This window comes from Seriola lalandi, unplaced genomic scaffold (assembly GCF_002814215.2).
Source record: "Seriola lalandi dorsalis isolate HSWRI2012SDOR001 ecotype SW California unplaced genomic scaffold, Sedor1 jcf7180002054487, whole genome shotgun sequence".
Lineage (NCBI taxonomy): Eukaryota > Metazoa > Chordata > Actinopteri > Carangiformes > Carangidae > Seriola > Seriola lalandi.
Window position 1 is genome coordinate 930,865 of NW_019525040.1, and position 20,307 is coordinate 951,171.

General features: G+C 40.9%; 1 protein-coding gene across 2 annotated transcripts in view; it reads left to right on the forward strand.

The window, feature by feature from the left end:
• Positions 1-1,318: 1,318 nt before the first annotated feature.
• Positions 1,319-20,307, forward strand: part of evi5l (ecotropic viral integration site 5 like) — a 37,725-nt gene continuing 18,736 nt past the window's right edge. For both annotated transcript variants that reach the window (XM_023412811.2, XM_023412812.2), the window contains exons 1-8: positions 1,319-1,680; positions 12,455-12,850; positions 16,024-16,213; positions 17,072-17,296; positions 18,461-18,535; positions 18,835-18,960; positions 19,124-19,267; positions 19,373-19,462. In XM_023412811.2, the coding sequence (XP_023268579.1) occupies positions 12,609-12,850; positions 16,024-16,213; positions 17,072-17,296; positions 18,461-18,535; positions 18,835-18,960; positions 19,124-19,267; positions 19,373-19,462 (1,092 nt within the window). In that variant the 5' untranslated portion in view covers positions 1,319-1,680; positions 12,455-12,608. The remainder of the gene's footprint in view (positions 1,681-12,454; positions 12,851-16,023; positions 16,214-17,071; positions 17,297-18,460; positions 18,536-18,834; positions 18,961-19,123; positions 19,268-19,372; positions 19,463-20,307) is intronic.

A 20,307-nucleotide genomic window follows, 5' to 3' on the forward strand; every position in this document is an offset into this window, starting at 1 on the left:
AGACATTAAATTGTCAGCCTATCTTTTAATTAAAGGATTCTTCTTTGTAGTTTTACAAAAACTGTACAAAATGAAGTTTTCGATTGTCTATTGTAAAATACATATAACTTTATTATTGAATATATTTTGTTAATATCATATGTGTACATTTGCTTTAGTGATGAAATCTCTCTCTATTAATAATTTTTTTCCCAGTCCTGATATGCTCTGTGGCCATGTTCCCCATTTTTCCAGCCCTACTGTTGATGGATCACAGCATGTGAACAGATCTGGCTTTTCCACAGCATAGGCAGAATCTGCTGCTCATCTCCTGCAGTTAAATCATGCTGCACCTCATACACCACTGCAATGGAACTGGATGTGTTCTAGTATTGGCAGCCCTGGTATTGAAGTTGGACAGGTTGGACCAAGATTAAGGACCTATAATATAACTCATCTTGAAAATGATCACAGTGCACAGTGCATTGATTGCCTATTTCTTTACATCGTTTAATTGATCTCACCAAAGATAAGCAATGCTATTTACATGTTACATTGCAGAGTTGAAGAATGTGGCAGATAAGTTGGCAGATATTAAGGTAGGTAGGTAAGGAGCAGTGTTTATGTGATTTTTATGAGCTCCGTGTCGTTAAGAATGAATTTCATTTTTTGTTCCATTGTCCCATGTGCAGTGTTTGAAATCATATGTTTCAAATAATTAAGCTGAAGAACCCTGTTTCGGGCACAGGGCCAAAGAACAACTTTTGGCCCTGGGCCCTCTGGATGGTTAATCCAGCCATGCCAATAGTCTATTTTACTGCTAATCTCAGGACAATTTTTTGTCAGTTTACACAGAACAGCTACGCCTACTTCAAATTTTTTTTGTGTGCAAAATCCATGGCTATAAAAAAAAATGTAAATGACGTGAAAATTGGGCATTCATATATTTTTTTAAAGCTAAAATAGCTATAAAGAATGCAGGCGATTGTAGCTTGTCATGAGACTACAGTTGGTTGCTCGGGTTGATTACTCACAAGACCAACGATTGTCCGAAAATATTACATGTAACATTTTTGTCACATAGTTAATAATTCAGTTGTTATATACACAGCAAAATCCGTTAAAGCTGACACCGCTGTATGACACCTGCGTGTTCCGCCTTCTCGCAGAATAAAAAACTAGGATGATTGGCTCTCTTTGTTGTCCTTCGAAAGGGATCCCGCGATCCGGACAGGCGATTGGTCTGCGACATGCCACTCACACGTCATTCTACACCGTGATTGGATCGCCCCACCTCGTGCTCAACAGAAGGCACAGAACGCCAGCCATTCTGTGTGATTTAGTCGCTATGATTGATGCTGCCGTTTATAGCCTACCACATCCCTGTTGAACCGCAGGCTACATCGCACGGCTGTCATGGTTATTTAAGCGGATATCTCCAGAAAGATTTCCCTCCTCTAATTCAGTTCACACACACACACACGAGCCTCCAGCGCACAGGGGCTCGCGAGCAGCTGTGAGACGCTGCCTCCCGGTCGTACGGCGGCAGGGGGATGGCACTGCGTTGGACGGTCTCTCTGTATTTGTCCTCAGCGGTCTATTAAGCTTTTAATTAGCTGATAACATACGGTTGACATTTACGACGGACTGGTGTGGGGGCGACGACAAACGCACTGCTCCGATTATGGAAAAGGAGTTCAGGTAAGCATGTATGGTTTATTTGTTTATTTTAGGTGTTTATTTTTAAATGTAATATCAATGTTGCCGCGTGGTGTCTATTGACGGGCCCACGAGCTTATTAGTTTATATAAATTCATCTTTAAAAACAGGCCCCATATATAGCAAAACACTACTGGTCGTTGGTCGTTGAAACCCCATCAACACCCGCTTCATCCGTCTGCTCCATTTATCCCGGTGTAAAATTCCACTGTACAGCATGCCAACGGAGACACGGCCCATTCATTAGCCGATAAACCGCATTTATTGTTAAGGCATGGCGTGTTGCTGCGTGCCATGTCCATGTTGTGTTTCCTCAGCGTCCCGTTCTCATTTTTAATGTCGTTACACAATCGTGTTGTTGTCGGAAGCCGGGACATTTGGTGCCGCAAAGAGGGGATGATGTGTCATTTTGGCCACAGATGTTGATCCAGCCGAGCCATGAGTCGACTGCAGAGCATGTAGGCCTGTTGTTCAGGCATCCTCAAGCAGCAGCAGGAGGCCAGGTCTGAACGGGATAATGAGCCGATCTTGTCCAAACAACTCAGTCAATAGGATTACAGGCTCTTCAAGTATGAAAGTGGAGGACAAAGGATTACAGGAGTCACTTTCATCTTTCGTACATAGCTGGTTTCATCTGGAACAACAGTGGATGGATGGCGGAGTGGCTGCTATGTTTTGTGTGTGTGTGTGTGTGTGTGTGTGTGTGTGTGTGTGTGTGTGTGTGTCCATATGTCTGTTGAGCTGGCACTGAACCCCTACCTGCCCATTCATTAGTCACCTTGGATAGGATTGTCATCTAAATCAATGGCTTTCAGTGGTGTATTGACCCTAAATCCAACTGTTTTTGCTGTATTCATCTAATGAGAGAGTGAAATCCTTTTAAACATGCTTGGCTAGCTTGTAAGACAGAATACCAGGAGCTTACTACTCTAAACCCTGAGCACCACTGAGTTAAATGACTCTGTACTTTAAATCTAGGCCCAAGCACGCATCATTTTACCTTCCAAGTGGGATAAAAAGTAGGGAACTGATATAGTTTTTGGGGTATGATGTGGATGAGGATACTGCTGACTAGTCACTAAATAAAAAAGTTTCCTCAGGCACTTATCTCTCTTTTTTTTTTAGTGAGTTAAGAGGTTATTCAAGGTTTTCTTTATCTTACTCTGTTGATTATAATTATGGTTTAAATACCCCATGACTAAGGACACGTACCACTGAGTAATTGGTTCATCAAATCTTCGTATGTGATACAGTGACAATGCCTTTAGGCTTATCTCTGAAAACCACTCACCATGCAAAAGACATCTCACTAATTTCACCGTCAAGGAAACAGGTATCTGATTCTCACATCCTGGTGACCTTGTTTTTGAGCGCCTCAGCCTCGAAGCTTCTTCTTCTTTATCTGATCCCATATGCTAAAGACTGCACATGAGAAAACCCCAGCTCATTCCAGCTAACCTTTTTTTTCTGTGCTCTTTTTCTCTACTGCTGCTGCTGCCATATTATTCATCTGTGTGAGAGAGTGGTAAGCTAATAGGCTCTGGAAGTGTTGTCAGGATAAACAGCCTCTGAGTTGTGTGTGTGTGTGTGTGTGTGTCTGTGATTGTGTGCGTGCATGCATATGAATGTGTGCGTGCATGTGTGTGTAGCCTCCAGCAAGAACAGGAGGAGGGATATCATCTCGCAGCTTTCTCCCTGTACTGTACAGTTGTCTCCCTGCTGCTGTCCAGGTTTATTATAGTCTGCCACTGTGTTTGGTGACAAACAGGAGCCACATGCCCAGGTCATACCAAGCATGTTCTGATTTATTTCCCTCACACCTAAATCAAGATTTATGTTTGATAAATTGTGTGAATGAGATCTAACATCTACTCCACTAGTGACTTAATCTAACAAGAAAACCTGAGATGAATAATCAAAGAGGAGCATTATGACTTTTTAATAAACTGCAGTTGTAACTGCAGTTGTGTGGCCAATCATTATCGCATATGTTCAGCGTCTGTATGTAATTCTATTTTCCTGTAGGACTGCAACTAAGGATTATTTTCAGTCGATTTAATCCATCAAATTTTTTCTCAATTATATTACACATAAACTCCAGGTGACATCTTAAAATGTCTTGTTTTGTCCAACTAATGGTCCAAAACCCAACATTCAGTTTACTTTCATAGAAGATCAAGAAAACCAGCAGATATACACATTTAAGGAGCTAGAACCAGAGATTTTTATTTTTATTTGCTTTTTTCATAAAAACATAACTCAAAATGATTTTCCAATTTCTTTCTAAATAGCTGCCAATTAATTTCAACTACAACTATTCCTCATAGTATAGCTCTAAGCCTTATTAAGTGTTGAGGTTAATGTAGATGTTTTCCCTCGGGGTGGCTAACTGTTTGATTCAGTCCTGTAGCTGAAGTACAAAAATTATGAAAATAATTTAAGGCTAAAACTGCCAAAAATATAATTATTTTCAGTGATTGATCTACATATTATTTTATTGATAAATCTATAAATTGTTTAGTCCACAAAATGAATTGCAGATTCATTTTCTGTTGATTGATTAATCACTTAATTGGCTCATAGCTTCAGCTCTAAGCAAGTACAGATCTGAGTTGGAAGATCATGCCATTTTTTTCCTATTTGCAATTTCTGGGTTGTTTCATTGTTTGCTAAATAGCAACATCAACCACACAAAAGGTGGTCAAGAGAAAGATTTTTCTGTTTAATGGGGTTGATTTTTTCTATTCAAACATAATATTGTCCCTCATCTGCCCTGGCCCCTGCACGTCTCCCCGGCTGGCTTGCTGGTCGACTGTTTTGGTGTTTGGACTGTGCACGGCACTGCACTTCATCTTCTTTGCTGACACATGGAAACAGGGAGCAGCTTGATGACCTGTCTGCCACGGTTCAAGCTCTCTACGACTGCAGCAACTCTCCTCTCTCTCGCCAGTTGTTCCTGTAGTTGATCTCGCTGCAGATTTGTAACTGGATCTGTGTAACCCTGCAGATTTTACACTGACTGAATCGTAATCTCATTTACAGACTGCTGCATGTTGGATTTATACCAACTTGCAAATTATATTCAAATAATGAGGCCGAAACTACTACTTCCTGACTATTAATTCACCTGTTTCAGTCGTAATTTGAACTGTCTCCAACAATGTCCAACGTTATTTCCTTGGACAAACTGATAGTTACCTGAAATTCTCTGATTTCTATAACATGCTGCTTTTCTGAACAAAAGGTCAGAGCATTTCATCAGCTAAGTCAAGTTATTGTTTAGAATGAACATGGGAGGGTGAATCTGTGGTATGATTAACAACGCAGATGTGTTACTGAGTGAGAGACTGTGTCGTCACACCGGGCTGTTGATGATGATGATTCCTTTGCACAGTGAACCTATAACACGATGTATCCTGTGAGCTAATGGACCATCTGTGTCCCCTGTGCTTTGGGGGGAACAATGTGGAAGTTACAAGGTTTTTGCAGCTCAAATAAGGTAGAACTGAAATGTGCTCAGGGTTTATTTACAGAGGAGGCTTTCTTCTCTATAGATGCCAGAATAGATGAGGGCCGTAAATCATATTTCATATCTTTTTGATTTTTCTGCTTTCAAATTGAAACTGATGTAAGCGCCTACAGTGTAGTCGCTGTGAACACCTGCTCAGATCATTTTACTGACAGGACTGTTTGTTTAGTTTCCTCATTTTCCCACGAGGCCTGAGGTAGTTATGAAACACAAGAAACCAAGCTTTGAATTTCATTTTTTTCATTTTTAAGATGATGTTTGTGGATTTCACTGTTTTTTCTCGCAGTAATTTCTAAGGCAAACAACAAGTTTATAATCAGAACAGATGAATAAACAGCAGCACGGCTACTGATCAGTGTTTGTGACGACACTGCTGGGAAAGTATGAACTGGAAAACTAATGTTAGTCAATGCTTTAGCATCACATTAAGCAATGCAAAGCATCCACTTTGTACCATGATAATCCAGTTTCGAGTCTAGCATGTGATCAGTGGATGTTGCAGTTTGTCTTATCATGATTTTTTTTGTTGTTGTAAGACGTTAATTAATCTGTAGTAGTACCAATGCACTGAGTATTTCATGGTAGAAAAAGCAAAACAGTTGCCTGCAGTCGAAAGTAATTGATGGGTTGTGGTAATGGCTATTTCTAGACAATTTCCTCTCACAGTGGCACTCAGGGGAACCGAATCATCTGGAGAGGGATACTAACTAAATTTAGAGCAGGAAAGCATTAGTCATACAAAGTGGTCAGTAGATTTAAGGAAAAATGTCTTAAACATTCATCAGCAATGTCGCTTCAATTGCTCCGAATGTGTCTCCCCCTCCTTCAGGTTCAATGTCGGCACAAACATATCCAAGTTAGCAGTTACATCTCAATAATCTATCCAGTGCAGTTTGTGCACGAGGGCTGTTTGGAGAACAGACCGCCGTTACTATAATGATGATGCTGGAAGGTTAATGTTCTCTGGGTTAATAGGTAGCTGTTCCTTGTACACAGACATGAACATGAACCACTGTGCACAGTCAAATTCACTACACAATAACTCATGCAGCGGTGGTAAAGTACCCAAATCCTTGACTTAAGTTTATGTTCCAATACCACAATATAAAAATACTCCATTACAAGTAAAAGTCCTGCATTCAAAAGCCCAACAGTAAAGGCAACAAATGCACAAGTATCAAAAGTAAAGGTACAGTATTCATAATTCAGACTGGCCCCTTTCAATGTTATATTATAACACTATTGGATTGTTATTATGATGCATTAATAGTTGGTCAGATTTTAAATGTACTTATATGAGTATAATGCATCATATTTTATAAAGTGATCATATGATTTATACGTAAAATGTTTACCTGAAAAGTAACCAGTAACTGTTAAATAAATAAAAAGTAAAGTATTGCCTTCTGGATTACAAATTGTTGTTACTTTAAGTACAGTAGTAAATGTCCTTTCCACTACTGCCATGCAGATGCTATAAGATCATCTAAAAGCCTTGATCATATACAAACTGATTCGGATCACTTTACACACCATTGCCCTTTTCCACTGTATGTGGAGGGCATTTAACTTGTCAATATGTCTGTGTCAGTGCAGTTCCATGCATGTTTTAGCTAATAGTCATTTTCATTCCAGTTATGGCTTTCACAAACAGTAAGGGAGAGAGCTCGGAGCAGCAGTATCAGAAAAAAGACCTTTACAACGGGATGCTTTGAGCAACGTGGAGCCCAGCAGCAGTCACAAGCACAGTAGGTACAGTGTAGATGAATAGAGTGTAAATGAACAGTCCACGTGTCAGTAACCCATCATGAGATCATGAGTTGGAACAACAGCGAGGTTAGCGGCTACGGATTAACGAAGGGGTCGCTCTTAGATGTGTATAAGAGACAGGTGTGACACATCGGCAAGGTCGGGGTTCGTATGAAAAATAGCTGATTTTTCTGTTTTTCTTTCATCAGATGCCAGTCAGGGTTTTCCATTTTTGTGTTTCTATGTTTTTCTTGGCTGCTGGGGAAATAACTTTACAGCATAGAATGTCAGTGATAGCATGTAACATGCTAGCAAGATGGCGATCTTTGCTTATTTTGCAAGAGGGAAAACATGGATGGATCTGTCTGTGGTGGGTGTTTGGAGATCAAAGGGAGCATTTGCTATTTTTTTTACCCTCCTTATTCTTATTGCCTGAGGCCAGCTCACTCTTTACAACAGGAAGCCCAGATGGTGACCCTGAAAAGCGTCTTTACACAAAAAAAAGTACTTTGTAAATCAGACACATTTTACACTAAGGATTGCATGTGTGTGTTGAGGGAGGTCAGAGGCTGAAACAGTAGCACTGTTTATGTAGACAGTGAGAGCACAGAGAAGATGTGTTCATGCATACACTTTGCACAATAGCATAATTGTGCACAGTGACATCAGTCAAGGAGAGACTAAACATACACACACAAAACTGTGCATACATCCATCTATCACACTGCAGAACTCCTTCACAGGTCACACACTGCCAACACGCATGTATACTGAGGCGGAACATACAAATGGATTCAACAAGCATGGAGTACATGCGAAATGGTAACCGTTCATGTAGTGTATACACACACACACACACTAACACACACACACACACACACTAATAGTGCTCAGAAACACAAATATAAGTGGATTACAATGACCCCCTCCCTTTCTCTCTCAGTCCTCTGCAGTTTCTCCCGAGTACACAATGACAATGGAGCGTGCGAGCCTGCTGTCATACAGAGCAACAGCCAAGCTCAGAAAATCTGGCTTGTTTTGCTTTGTCAGAGACCTTCACAGTGTCCTTCCATTTTTGTGTGTGTGTGTGTGTGTGTGTGTGTGTGTGTGTGTGTGTGTGTGTGTGTGTGTGTGTGTGTGTGGAGAGACAAAAATCCCACTTTAGTGCCACCACTCTTCTGTAGTCCTGCATGACTCACATCTTTTAAAGTGTTGGCTGACCACAGCAGCACAGCTGATTAGCCCTTTGTCGTGCTGAAACCTCTCTGAAGCACCTCTTCTTTTGTGCTATCTTCCCTGAGAGGATGATCCTGAACAAGATTTTTTTTCCCCCCTTAAATGCAATTATTTCTTTATTAACAGGTCTACATTTTTATTTTTTTTTGCACCAAAAGTGTAGTGGCTTTTTAAAAAGATGAGATGGGATATGCAGTTTTTAGCCACGCTAGCAGCTTGGTTCCATGGTTGGTAATGTCGGTCTTTCAGACGGTCAATCTGCCACTTTGGTCCAAACTCAAATATGTCACCATCTTTTATAGTGGTTTTCCACTCTGGCAGGACACAGTCAATAGGAGAGTAAATTTTAGTGGCACTTTTCACTCTGAAAACCACTCAGATTTGGGTGTGTGAATTGTAAGTGTCACTTCAAGTTACTTTGCTTGAAATCAGAGCAAGTTTGGTAGTATATTTAACATAAGGAGTGGACAAATAAGAAATCACCTCTCCATTTTCCTTGAAAGTTCCTCTGCTCTTGTGTGGTTTATAGCTGTGTAATGCTGTAATCCCTTCTGCAGCATCTTCTCTGGATCTTAAATCTCCTCATTTGCCACACTGCCTTGTTTGTCACCCTCTGGTTTGTGACTTTGTTTGGTAAGAAATCAATTAATTGTTATTGTTCATGCAGTACATGTTAGCTAGGATGAGATTCTGCAATAGGCACACTGGTAACGTTACTACACGAGTGAGCAGTGTTGACAGATTTGTGACAGTTTCCAATAATTCAGAAGCAAGATTAAGGAATTTAGTAAAAGCTCAAATATACATGAAAAAGGTCACATGCTTATAGTTCAACAGACTTTATATGTAATGACACAAAACTTTGTACAGATACTCATGGTTCCCAGATGATGTAACCTATTGACTCTTTGGGATCCCTTGACTTTTCCTTTACTGCCTCCATGAGGTTGTCATTTGTTGTGAGTGAAATGTCTCAACAGCTACGTATTGTACAGCCATTAAATTTGTTACATACTCTCGGGATGATTTGTAATGAAGTAGGTGATCTCATCACCAGGTCAAAAATGTAATCTTTGCAGAATTTTGGTTTATAGCTGAACACGTTGAAACCTTATCACATTACCATCAGCCTTTCTCTTCATTATTGCTTATTAGCAAATCTTAACATGCTAAACTAAGATGTTGAAAATGGTGAACATTATACCTACTAAAGATCAGTTTTTATTGCCATTGCTGGAATGTTAGCATTGTGATGCTAGTATTTAGGTCCAAGTGCACCCTCAAAGAGCCTCTAGCATAACTGTAGACGGTTACCTTTGGTCTCTCACTTTTTTGTGGCATCTCATGTTTGAGTCTTGTTTGCTTCATAAATAAAGTGACCAATTTGAGGTTGTTATTGATTTTTTTTTCTTTTAAGTTAAGATGTGAGGTGATAAAATGTTCTGCTCAGATTTGACTTTGCTGGGAGCCATACATAGCCTGGCGGTAACAGCTGCCATGTTCATCTGGCCTCAGCTTATGTAGTCCAGTGCAATCATTGGTAAAATCTACAAGCATTCTTCTAGTTTGTTGTGAGGCACAAAATTGCAAGCTCTCACGAGCAGTACTGGGATTGGTTGAATTCACATTCAATACTGCAAATCTTTATCACAAATTTCTGCAGGGACTGTGACTGTGTATAGTCCTATGGTACATTACTGAGCAAAAGACGATGACTGTGGCAGCTCAGAAAAAAAGTCACCCTGTCAGCAACCATTCAAGCAGAGCAGATCTGGCCAAATGAAAATCTGATGTAGAGATTTGCACATTTTTCTGAAATCCGAAAAGCAGCAGTGAGCGAGCGATTCTGTCCAGAGAGAGCCGATCTCAGCAACATTGTATTGTTCCTCTCTTGTGTGCCTTTGGTGTAAAGCATCACAGACTGCCTAGTATGGTGAACATGTGCCTCATGTCCACACCTTTACTGTCCACTCATTGAAGGGTTTCTGGGAGTTGAGATGAAGGTGAAATAAAGTTATAAATGTTGTCAGTAATAGAGCTCACCTCAGTCTCACTGCTGGGATTGAGGTAAATATGTGATTGACAGGACAGATGCATGTCTGCCTGAGGCTCAACCTCCCGTCAGATGACTTTTTGAGAAAAGGCACACTGAAGTTGTCAGTGCAGCAAATTCAAATGAAGAGGTATTACCTTTGTCAGATTAGCTTGAGTAAGCAACTCCTGTAATTTGGAAGATCTGTTCTATCATTATTTCATAACATTAAAAGGATGTTACTTCCAATCTGTCCTCTGACCAGACCCTTTTGCAAATGTGATTTGGTCTCATTGGCTTGTTAATGGCTCTTTTGATTGGGCTGGTTTCTGTGCATGAATGTGGTCCTTGTCTCTTCCCCATGCAGTGTTTTCCCTGTTCAGACTGTTATTATGCTCCTCTCCTCTCCTCTGCTACAGGCTATGTTTCTGCTCTCCTTGTTTTGTTGTGTACGTCTGCGTCATATGCTTCACATTATACAGGCTAGTGAATATCTCTCTCGGCCTTGATGGTTGATTACAGCTGAAATCAATTCTGCACTGCATTAAATTGAAGTTTTCTAACACAACAACAGTGTGATGTGGTATGTGTTGATCTGTTTACTGTATTATTCTTACCGCTACTGTGTGTGTGTGTCTGTCTGTGTGTGTGTCTGTGTTTGTGTCTGTGTCCAGCTGCTAAACAATGCACATGCTATGTGTATGCAGCACAACATCCAAGCTCTGTGAAGTTTGTTTGGTATGAGTGAAATCTGCCCCCTCACATTCAGCTATGTATTTTTTTGTATGTATGTAAAGATGAAAATGATTTGAGTAAGCAAAGCACGGGGCTTCGATGTGCTGTCTCACATTTGCAAGTTGAATGTTGCATCAAAGACACAAATGCCTTTACACCCTTAATCACTGGAAGTAACAAATGTAACCTGGAACACACACACACAACTTTGTTTTTTTTTGTTTGTTTTTTTAATATAATTTATAAAACTCCAGCCAAACAAGAATCTGTTCGCAGTGCCTTCAGCCCAAAGAGTAAGGTCAATTTTCCACTGGCTGAAAAAGCATTTTCACTGCTGTAATATCACACCTGGCTTTCTATGGGAAGGAAAAGCTGCCCTAACCCTTCTGTTCCTCTGTTCCTCTTTATAAGCTGTGTGACACCTGCCTTATCAATCTGAACTCACTCAACGATTAATCTGAGTTATTTAATTAGGCTGATCTTAATAAAGTCTACAGCTGTTTGCAGTAATTTTGTAGCACCACGTCTGAATGCACATTAACCGCATATGTGTGTGACCAAGGCTCAGTCCTTTTGAGAGGCCTGCAGTCAGTGTGACTTGAATAATGGTCTATCAGGTCGTCAGCAATAGCTACTCAGGTTGGGTCACTCACTCCTCTTTACGATGGTGGAAATAATGCAACACAGAGGTTATGGGTATCCCTGTAGGTCAGTGTCACATCAGCAGCATTGTTTCAGTGTGAGGCATCACTGGGCAGATGATGATGAGACCACCGTCTTAGTGTGAACAAAAACAGCTCCCTGACAGCAGAGTGTGTCTGCAGTGACGAGCCACGATGCTCTCAGACAGAATGATGTCATTACAGTGACTAAGGGCCACTCCTTCAACGCAGTTATTTGAGCCAGGGTGCGGAGCGGCATTATTGGCATCTTTAATATGGGTTGGAGCAGTATGACTGTGTCTTCAGCCCATTTAGCCAAGCATGACATCTTACGTTGTTGCTCCACCTAATATTTAAGGAGTTTTGTACATGGGCAGGAAGATGAAGTCTCCTTCATTCCTTCATCAGTTTGGTTGCTTTACACTCGGCCCCCAGTTTACAAGGTGTACCTAGATATTGCTGTCGTTTAATGCTTATAGTCTAATACAGAAGCCCAGCAGTAAGTCCTGCGTTCATGAAGACTGTAATGTTTAGTGTTTATTGTTTTTGTTTAAACTGTTTGAAGAAAGTGTCATTTCAACCTTCAGCCTTTGGAAGCTGCTGCAGGTGAAATGTATAAGTTATACTGAGAGATGTTAAAAAAAAGAAAAAAAGGCTAGACATATGACACTGTAACCAGAAGTTTTGTGCAATTCGAGGACGTATATGTCACATCAGTTGTGGTGATGACATGTTCACTACTGCATTGATCATTTTTCTTTAATTATCTGTTGTCAGTCGCATTCATTCAGCTTTTTTCTGCATCCATGATAGGTTTGCAGACCTCTGATCGTATTGGCTCCACGGCCAGCCAGGTGGCCAATCAGGCGACAGCAAGGCTCACTGATCACGGAGACCAACAGTGAGACTGGGAGACCCTCTTACCGCACCCGCACTGCTTCACCCATCCCACTCCATCGTCACCGCCATGTCTATACCCAGCGGCAGCCCAGAAAGAGAGGGATCTGGTGGGGCTCTCCCTCAGCTAGAGTGCCCCTCCTCCCCAACCGGCATGGACCCAGACCCCCCGTCGACAGGCAGCCCAGTGCTCAGCCCAGACTCATCTTCCCATGATGCAGTGCTGTCAGCACCAGCAGCCTCTCCAGCAGACTCAGAGAACCTGAGTCCTGATGAACTGGAGCTGCTGGCTAAACTGGAGGAGCAGAACAGGTGAGACCAGCAGCCGCTCTTATTTTGCGTATCTATTGGAGTGAAAACAAAACAGTTTTTACAGTTTCAATATGACTGAGTGGGGCCCAGAGTTCACTTGTACAGTAGCAGGTTCAGTTGGTTGACCTTCACTAAGCTACTTTTATTGCACAGTCCAGGGTAGTAGTAATTATATAGTATAATATATGTAGTAGTTGCAGTAATTATCAAACAATAAGTCTTTGGATTCAGGTTTTAGGAGAAGGACCAAGCAATATATTGTGCAAGCGAGATTGGCCAGAGTTGCAGGAGCATAAATTTCCCTAAGCAGGGCAGAGCCATTACTGTTACTCTCTGTCCTACTCCAAACTCTGATGTACAAGCATCTTTGCACATACATGTTGTAAAGCTGACTTTCTAACAAAGGTAATGTGTCACCTCAGGGCAGGTGTAGCCTGTACAGTAGGGTGAATAAAGCACCAAAACCTAAAATAAGAGATTCATTTGGAAACCAAAGAACCCGACGATGAACAAGAAAAGTCCATGAATTGTAGACACTTGATGTTTGAAGTAAAATCTCTTGATCAAACAGGAACACAAACTCAGGAATTTAGATGAAAGAACGGACAAATAGGTCAAGTTAAAAGTGAACTTAAGTTTGACTTCAGCTGCAGAAGCTAAAGTGCAGAAAATAATGAGGGTTGAAGGTAGCGTTAAAACAGCAACTAATTAATGAGATGGTCTAATGTGGGAGATAATTAGAACTTCATGATCGCAGATAAAAAATAAAAAAAAACATCTCTGGGGGCCATTTTAAAACTGACAGTAGTGCCACAGGTTATCAGAGTTTCATCCTCAAAGTTTCATCCAGGAAATATCAAAGTGTGTGATCACATACAGAGAACATTTAATATTGTGTCATAGCAATCACTGATATTACTGTTCTCCATGAATTACCTTGATGAAAATTAAGAGAATATTGAGCATCCTGAAGTATGTCGAGCTGAAGAAAAAAGTCTCCTTCACAGGCTTCACAACAGCTTTTAAATTAATCTTTCCGGGATTTTCAAGAGCACATGTGCAGAACCAGAATTCAGTGTGTGAGGCTTAAAGTGACACTTGAACCCATGATTGACTGATTTAAAAACAAAACAAAACAAACAGTAAGCATACAGATGGATAGCAGAGACATTAACAATGCAACTGGTAATTTAAAAAGTTTCTGAGGATATTTTGATAAATTTTTGCCATCTTACCATCCAAAAATCCAAGCAGGCTGCAGCTGCTATGCTCCATAAACAATGAAACAAAATGTTTTACACAGGAGGTGAGTTGAAAATTGACTTTACATCTAGTATCACTTTATCATCACAAGCCAATGTTATTTTGACCCAGAATCACAAATCTGCACGGCCTATATTTGCAAGAAATACACTAGGTAACAAAAAATGGGTATGTAGGTTAGTGTTTTAGAAACCTGTGAATAGGTGATGTTTATAAATGCGTACAACCCTGTGGGGGGGGATTACAAAACTGGGGCTGGGCACTATGTCAGTTTCTATCTTTTTAAAACTTAGAGCCTGAGATGCACAACAAGAACAGAAGGACTAGAACGAAGTCAACGATTAACACAGACACAGGTGAATTGTATATATTACATGGGCATGGCTACTTGGCTGAGTGGAGTCACGTGACCAGTGCCATAAAGGCCAGAAAAGCTACGCTGGTTAAAATGGAAATGCTCTGTCAAAATTTTATAATTCTCAATGATTTATAGTTTGACGTCTGGGTCTGGATAGAACATTGTCTGACTCTGGATCTGGACTACGGTCCAACTATTAGTGACCTCTGCATTAGACTAAAACACCTCCTCTCACTTAGAGCATGTACGTATCTTGGATGCGGCTGTGTGTTCTTTCAGGAAGCTCATCCATTTCCTCTGGGATTATATCTGAAAATGTATTCACCTGGTTTCACAGTCATGTTTTAGACTTTTCTTTCAAGGGTAAAGTTTAATCCCACACAGCTAAGAGCACCAGATTCTCCATGGGAAACCCCAGCAGGAGCACAGTAGTCAAATTCAAGGAGACACAAAGACGGAGCGTGTTCATCCAGCCATCACATGTTTCAGCAGAGGGGTCAAACTGCAGGACGTAGGAGTCAAGTGACTTAAAGGAATCAGACATTTGGGGTCAAAGTGGAACTGAACTTGCCACCCTCGGGGGTAAAGAGCTTTCTCTTTAATCACATCATCTCTGCTTCCTGCCGTCATTTTGTCTCAGACTCAAAAGGATAAGAAGGATTAAAAAAACTACATTTAAAGGAATAGTTCTGGGAAATATGTTTATTTTGCTTCTTTCTGAGCATTAGGTAAGAAGATGGATATCATATTAGCTTATCTTAGCATAGTAAATGGAAACAGGGGGAAACAGCTAGCCGTCCTTTAAAATTCACAAATTAACATGTTATACCTTGTTGGTTTAATCCTAACATAAACTGTGGTGTAAAAATGATAACTTGGCGTTTCACAGGATTAAAAATGGTGTAGTGGAAATGTGTCCCATACTGGCAAATCTCAGCTGACCGACAGATGCTCTACCCACCTCCTTTACAAAAAACAGACTTATTGTACTGTATGTTGAACAAAGTCTAAGGCTACAGCATGAAAGACAGTATTTTAACATTTCTACTGTGATTATACCAAAAACACAGACTGTATTTACAGAACCTTTTTGCAGTACTTGTTTTGTTTATATTGTTTATGTTGGCTCAACATCCAATTCTTGGATTTCTGTGCCAATAAAAGTAACATATTAATTTAAAAGGCTGAGATAGGTTGGCAGCTTGTAATAGATGAAGTGGGGTGTCTGTTTGCGTTAACTGGCCCTCCATAAACAATAAAAAAACTCCCATTAGTCTGACCCCTGTATACAGCCGTGTGTGTAACGTCCTCGTGGTTCAGCCTCTCATTCTGTAGTTTCAGATAAGGTGCCCGGAGGCTGCTGGTCTCTCAGGGAGGCCAGTCGGTCCGCCATGACTGTTAATGCTCGTCTTAGCTTCCCTGTCACTCTCCAGTGTGTTTACTTTCTTGTATGAGACAAACACGTTGTTCAGTGTGGTCATGTGCCTTTTCCATCAGAAATAATCGATTGTAATTTGATCGTCTTAATCTTATGAACTGTCACTTCATGCAGGTTGCTGGAGGCCGATTCCAAGTCCATGCGGTCGATGAGCGGCTCACGGCGCAACAGTGGCTCCTCACTGGTGTCCAGCTCCTCGGCCTCCTCCAACCTGTCACACCTGGAGGAGGACACCTGGATCCTGTGGGGCCGCATCGTCAACGAGTGGGAAGAGTGGAGACGCAAGAAGGACAAACTCCTGAAGGTAGGGATTGTCTCATGTAGCAGTTTACCAAGAGTGAGTCATTGAATATAATAAAAAAATGATTCACAGGAAGTTTAATGGATAACTTTACAAAACAAAACAAACAGGGCACTGTTCATTGCACCTTTTATTCAGGGGCTGGTTGGCCACATGTGTTCACAGACACAGACTTCGTCACTGGTCTGTTTTAGCTGTGTGTATATGTGTGTGTCAGGAACAGTGTTGTCTGAGACCACAGGGTTTGTTTTTGTTGACGTTGCCCCACAACGGAACAGTTTGGGAAGAAAACCCTAACAATCTGCCTGAGTCTGTTGCCATGTGTTAATAAGATAGTTTTAATACGATTACACCAATGCCTTTCAGTTGCAATGCACCACTATAGCTCTCTCTTCATCCTATTCTCCCCTCCCTTTGTCTTTGTGTCCCTCTGTGTCCTCTGTGACAAAAAGAGAAAACCCAGGGGAAGAGAAGATGGATGAGAGAAGGGACAGCAAAAAATCGGGGCAAAATGGTAGAGAGCAGACAAACCGAGCAAAATGACGCTGGCTGAAAACTCTACAGACATGCAAAAAAATGACACGCAGCTTTTCTAAAACGTGGGGTTAAGAATTATTGTGAAGAGCGATACATCATAATGTACTGAGTGGCTGTAATTATGAAATAGTGCTAAAGGGTGCTTGTAAATATACATCTATTCATTGTTCCATAATTGATTCCTCTTCCTGCTCTTTGGTCTCCAAGAGATTCTTTAAATTGCATCCCTCACTACATAAAGGAGCAAGGTATTCATCATTCGTCCTCTTTAATCTCACACTCTCTCTCTCTCTCTCTCTCTCTCTCTCTCTCTCTGCCCTCCAGGAGTTGATCAGGAAGGGCATCCCTCATCATTTCCGGGCCATTGTCTGGCAGCTGCTTGGCAATGCCACTGACATGCCAGTGAAGAACCAGTACTCTGAGCTGCTGAAGATGTCCTCCCCCTGCGAGAAACTCATCCGCAGAGACATTGCCCGCACCTACCCCGAGCACGAGTTCTTCAAAGGCCAGGACAGCCTGGGGCAGGAAGTCCTCTTCAATGTCATGAAGGTGAGCACTGCAGCATTTCACATCACCTCAAGGTCTGAACTTCTCAGTTTGATATTTAGTGTCTGTTAAAAGGTAAGACTTGTGCCTTTTAGAATAAATGTGTCTTCAACTCTAAGTTATGTTTTCTTTGATTTAGTTATTTATGAAGTGATTTAGCATGTGATCACAGTGTGACTTGGTGCTGCTCGAGGCTCAGATTATGTTGATTTAGTGCCAGATCAGATATTTTTCTGCTCCTCTGGTAGAGACGTTGTGATGTTAACACTAACAACCCTAGTATGTCCTGCTGGCAGGTGATAGGGGTTAAACTTGCTGACCATGTAATTGCACTGAGACCTTAATTTCACCCAAAGTTATGTTTACATTCAGTGTGACTCACCAAAATGCATTGTGTGTATCCTTGAGGTCTAGGTTAAATGCATTTCCTTCCTCATAAAAAAAATTGTAAGCAAATTTTTTTTTTATGTTTTCAATTATGCATTGTTTGCTATCTCGTAGTCTTCTTCTTTACTGCCTTTGATGGCACAGGAATGTATTTTGTGCTGCCTTCATGGTCATGTGCATGCACAATGCAAACAAACACCCCCACACAAATGCATTTTTCCTTAGGGTATATTTAATATGTCAATTACTTCTGTGATTAATTGCTTGAAATCCCATCATGTTTTCAGAGCCCAAGGTGACAACTTACTTGTTGTTTGTCCAGATCCCAAAGATATTCAATTTACAATGACATAAAATGGAAGAAGGCTTTACATTTGAGAAATTTGATCCACCATGTTAGTTCATCAAAATTATTTATTTCAGCATGACAGGTAAGTAATATGTAGCATTAATGAAAAATAAAACAGTGTGTCGTTTTTTTCCTGCAAACATTCAGAAAAAGATGAAAGTAACTCCTAAAGACCTGAATGACTGTAATCAGTCCAACCTTCCTGATGTGATTTTGTTCCTGAAAGTGAATCTGTTGGGAAACAAGGAAACGTGGAAATTGGTTGTTGATCACCATTCAGACGAGCTTATTGACGACGTCTACACAACAGTCAAGTTTCCCGCCTGAGCTCCTCTGGAAATGAAAGGACCTCTGGTGACTTGTTGAACCTTGCTGATCAGTCTGAATGTTCGAAAACGTAACGTGAGTGTGTGTCTGTGTGTGTTTTTCAGGCATACTCCCTGGTGGACCGAGAGGTGGGCTACTGCCAAGGCAGTGCATTCATAGTTGGCTTGCTGCTTATGCAGGTAATCAAACATATCAGGGAAATGATCCATAATGAGGGTATTTTGCCTAAAGGCTGAGTACATAACTTCACCATGGGAGTCATGAGGTTTATCACAATCCGTCCCACTAGATTTCTGTGATTAATACAACTAAAAACTGTTGATTATGTGGTTTTTGAAAAACTGCAAGGCAATTAGGGTTGTCCCTGGAGGTTAAGTCAGTGATCAGTGAAATATGAGTCATATACAGTTCAACATAAGCAGTGTCTGATTGTCTAACTAATGAGGGAACTTTGCTCACCCATCTCACCTCCTCCCAGATGCCAGAGGAGGAGGCATTTTGTGTTTTCGTGCGTCTGATGCAGGAATACCGTCTGAGGGAGCTGTTCAAGCCCAGCATGGCTGAGCTGGGCCTCTGCATCTACCAGTTTGAATATCTGCTACAGGTAAAGAGGAGATATGAGTCTGTAAAGAAAGAGGCTTGCAGTGTGAAACTTGTCCACAGAGGGGCAGCAAATCATCAATTGATATCTCCAGCACATCGATTCATATTTGGACATGGCCTTTTGAGTTTACTTTAGTTATTTGAGTGCTCTTTTGTAACCTCAGGAGCAACTTCCGGAGCTGAACGTCCATTTCCGGTCCCAGAGTTTCCACACATCCATGTACGCCTCATCCTGGTTCCTCACCCTTTTCCTCACCTTCCTCCCTCTGCCTGTCGCCACTCGCATCTTTGATATTTTCATGTATGAGGTAGGAAACAGTTTGCGCATGTCTTTTGACTGTGTATACTCTGTCTGCTAATCTGTTATTTCAGTTTGCTAAGCACAAATAATTAAATACATGACCTGTCTGCAGGGTCTAGAGATTATCTTCCGTGTGGGCCTGGCCATCCTGCAGTACAACCAGACTGACCTCATTCAGCTGGACATGGAGGGCATGTCGCAGGTAAACAGCCTCAGCTTTGTACCATCAAATGAGTTTCATGTACAGATTCAGTCATGAGTCACAGGCTTCACATTTCCTTTTGCATGTGAACCCTCTGAACTACAGAATTAAAAAAAAAAAAGAAAAAAAAGAAAGCTTCACTCACTTCCAGTGATTTAAAACATAAACCAGCACATATTTGATGGTGCTATGAGATGCTTGTAGATCAGTGTTTTATATGTAGTGAAACAGGCATGATGGTGATTTTGACACTGTTTGTAAAGCTTGTCGTCAGTTACATGCATCTTTCATGATCCGGATGCAGTATCTGCATAAACAGTCACAAGGGAGAGAATTAACACAGAAATAATGTATTTGTTTCTCCTTAATAAAATCCCAACAAGCGGATGATGTATAATTATTCAATCATCTAATCATCATCATCTTATCTCATCGTCATGGTAATGATAATAATAGACCCCCTTTGTCAGATCCCTGATCAGAAAATACTGGACTACAAATTCAAAAGGATTGCTGCGACACAGACACTCACTTGTATTAGGTACACTTACAGTAGATAAAACTAATGCATCCAATACAACAGGCCTGCAATAAATCCTCCTTCATGAAGATTATAATGTTTTATTGACTCTGTTTTGGAGCATGTTGGATTTATTTTAATCGTCATTTCATGGAGGCTGTAATTAGTGGAGTTCCTATTATTTTGTCCATCACATTTATATGAATTAAGGCTCTTAAACCACCGCTCAGTATAGCCCAGCACAGTTCAGCAACTCCACTAATTACAGCCTCCAAAATGACCATTAAAGTAATCCAACATCCTCTTAAACAGATTCAATAACAAA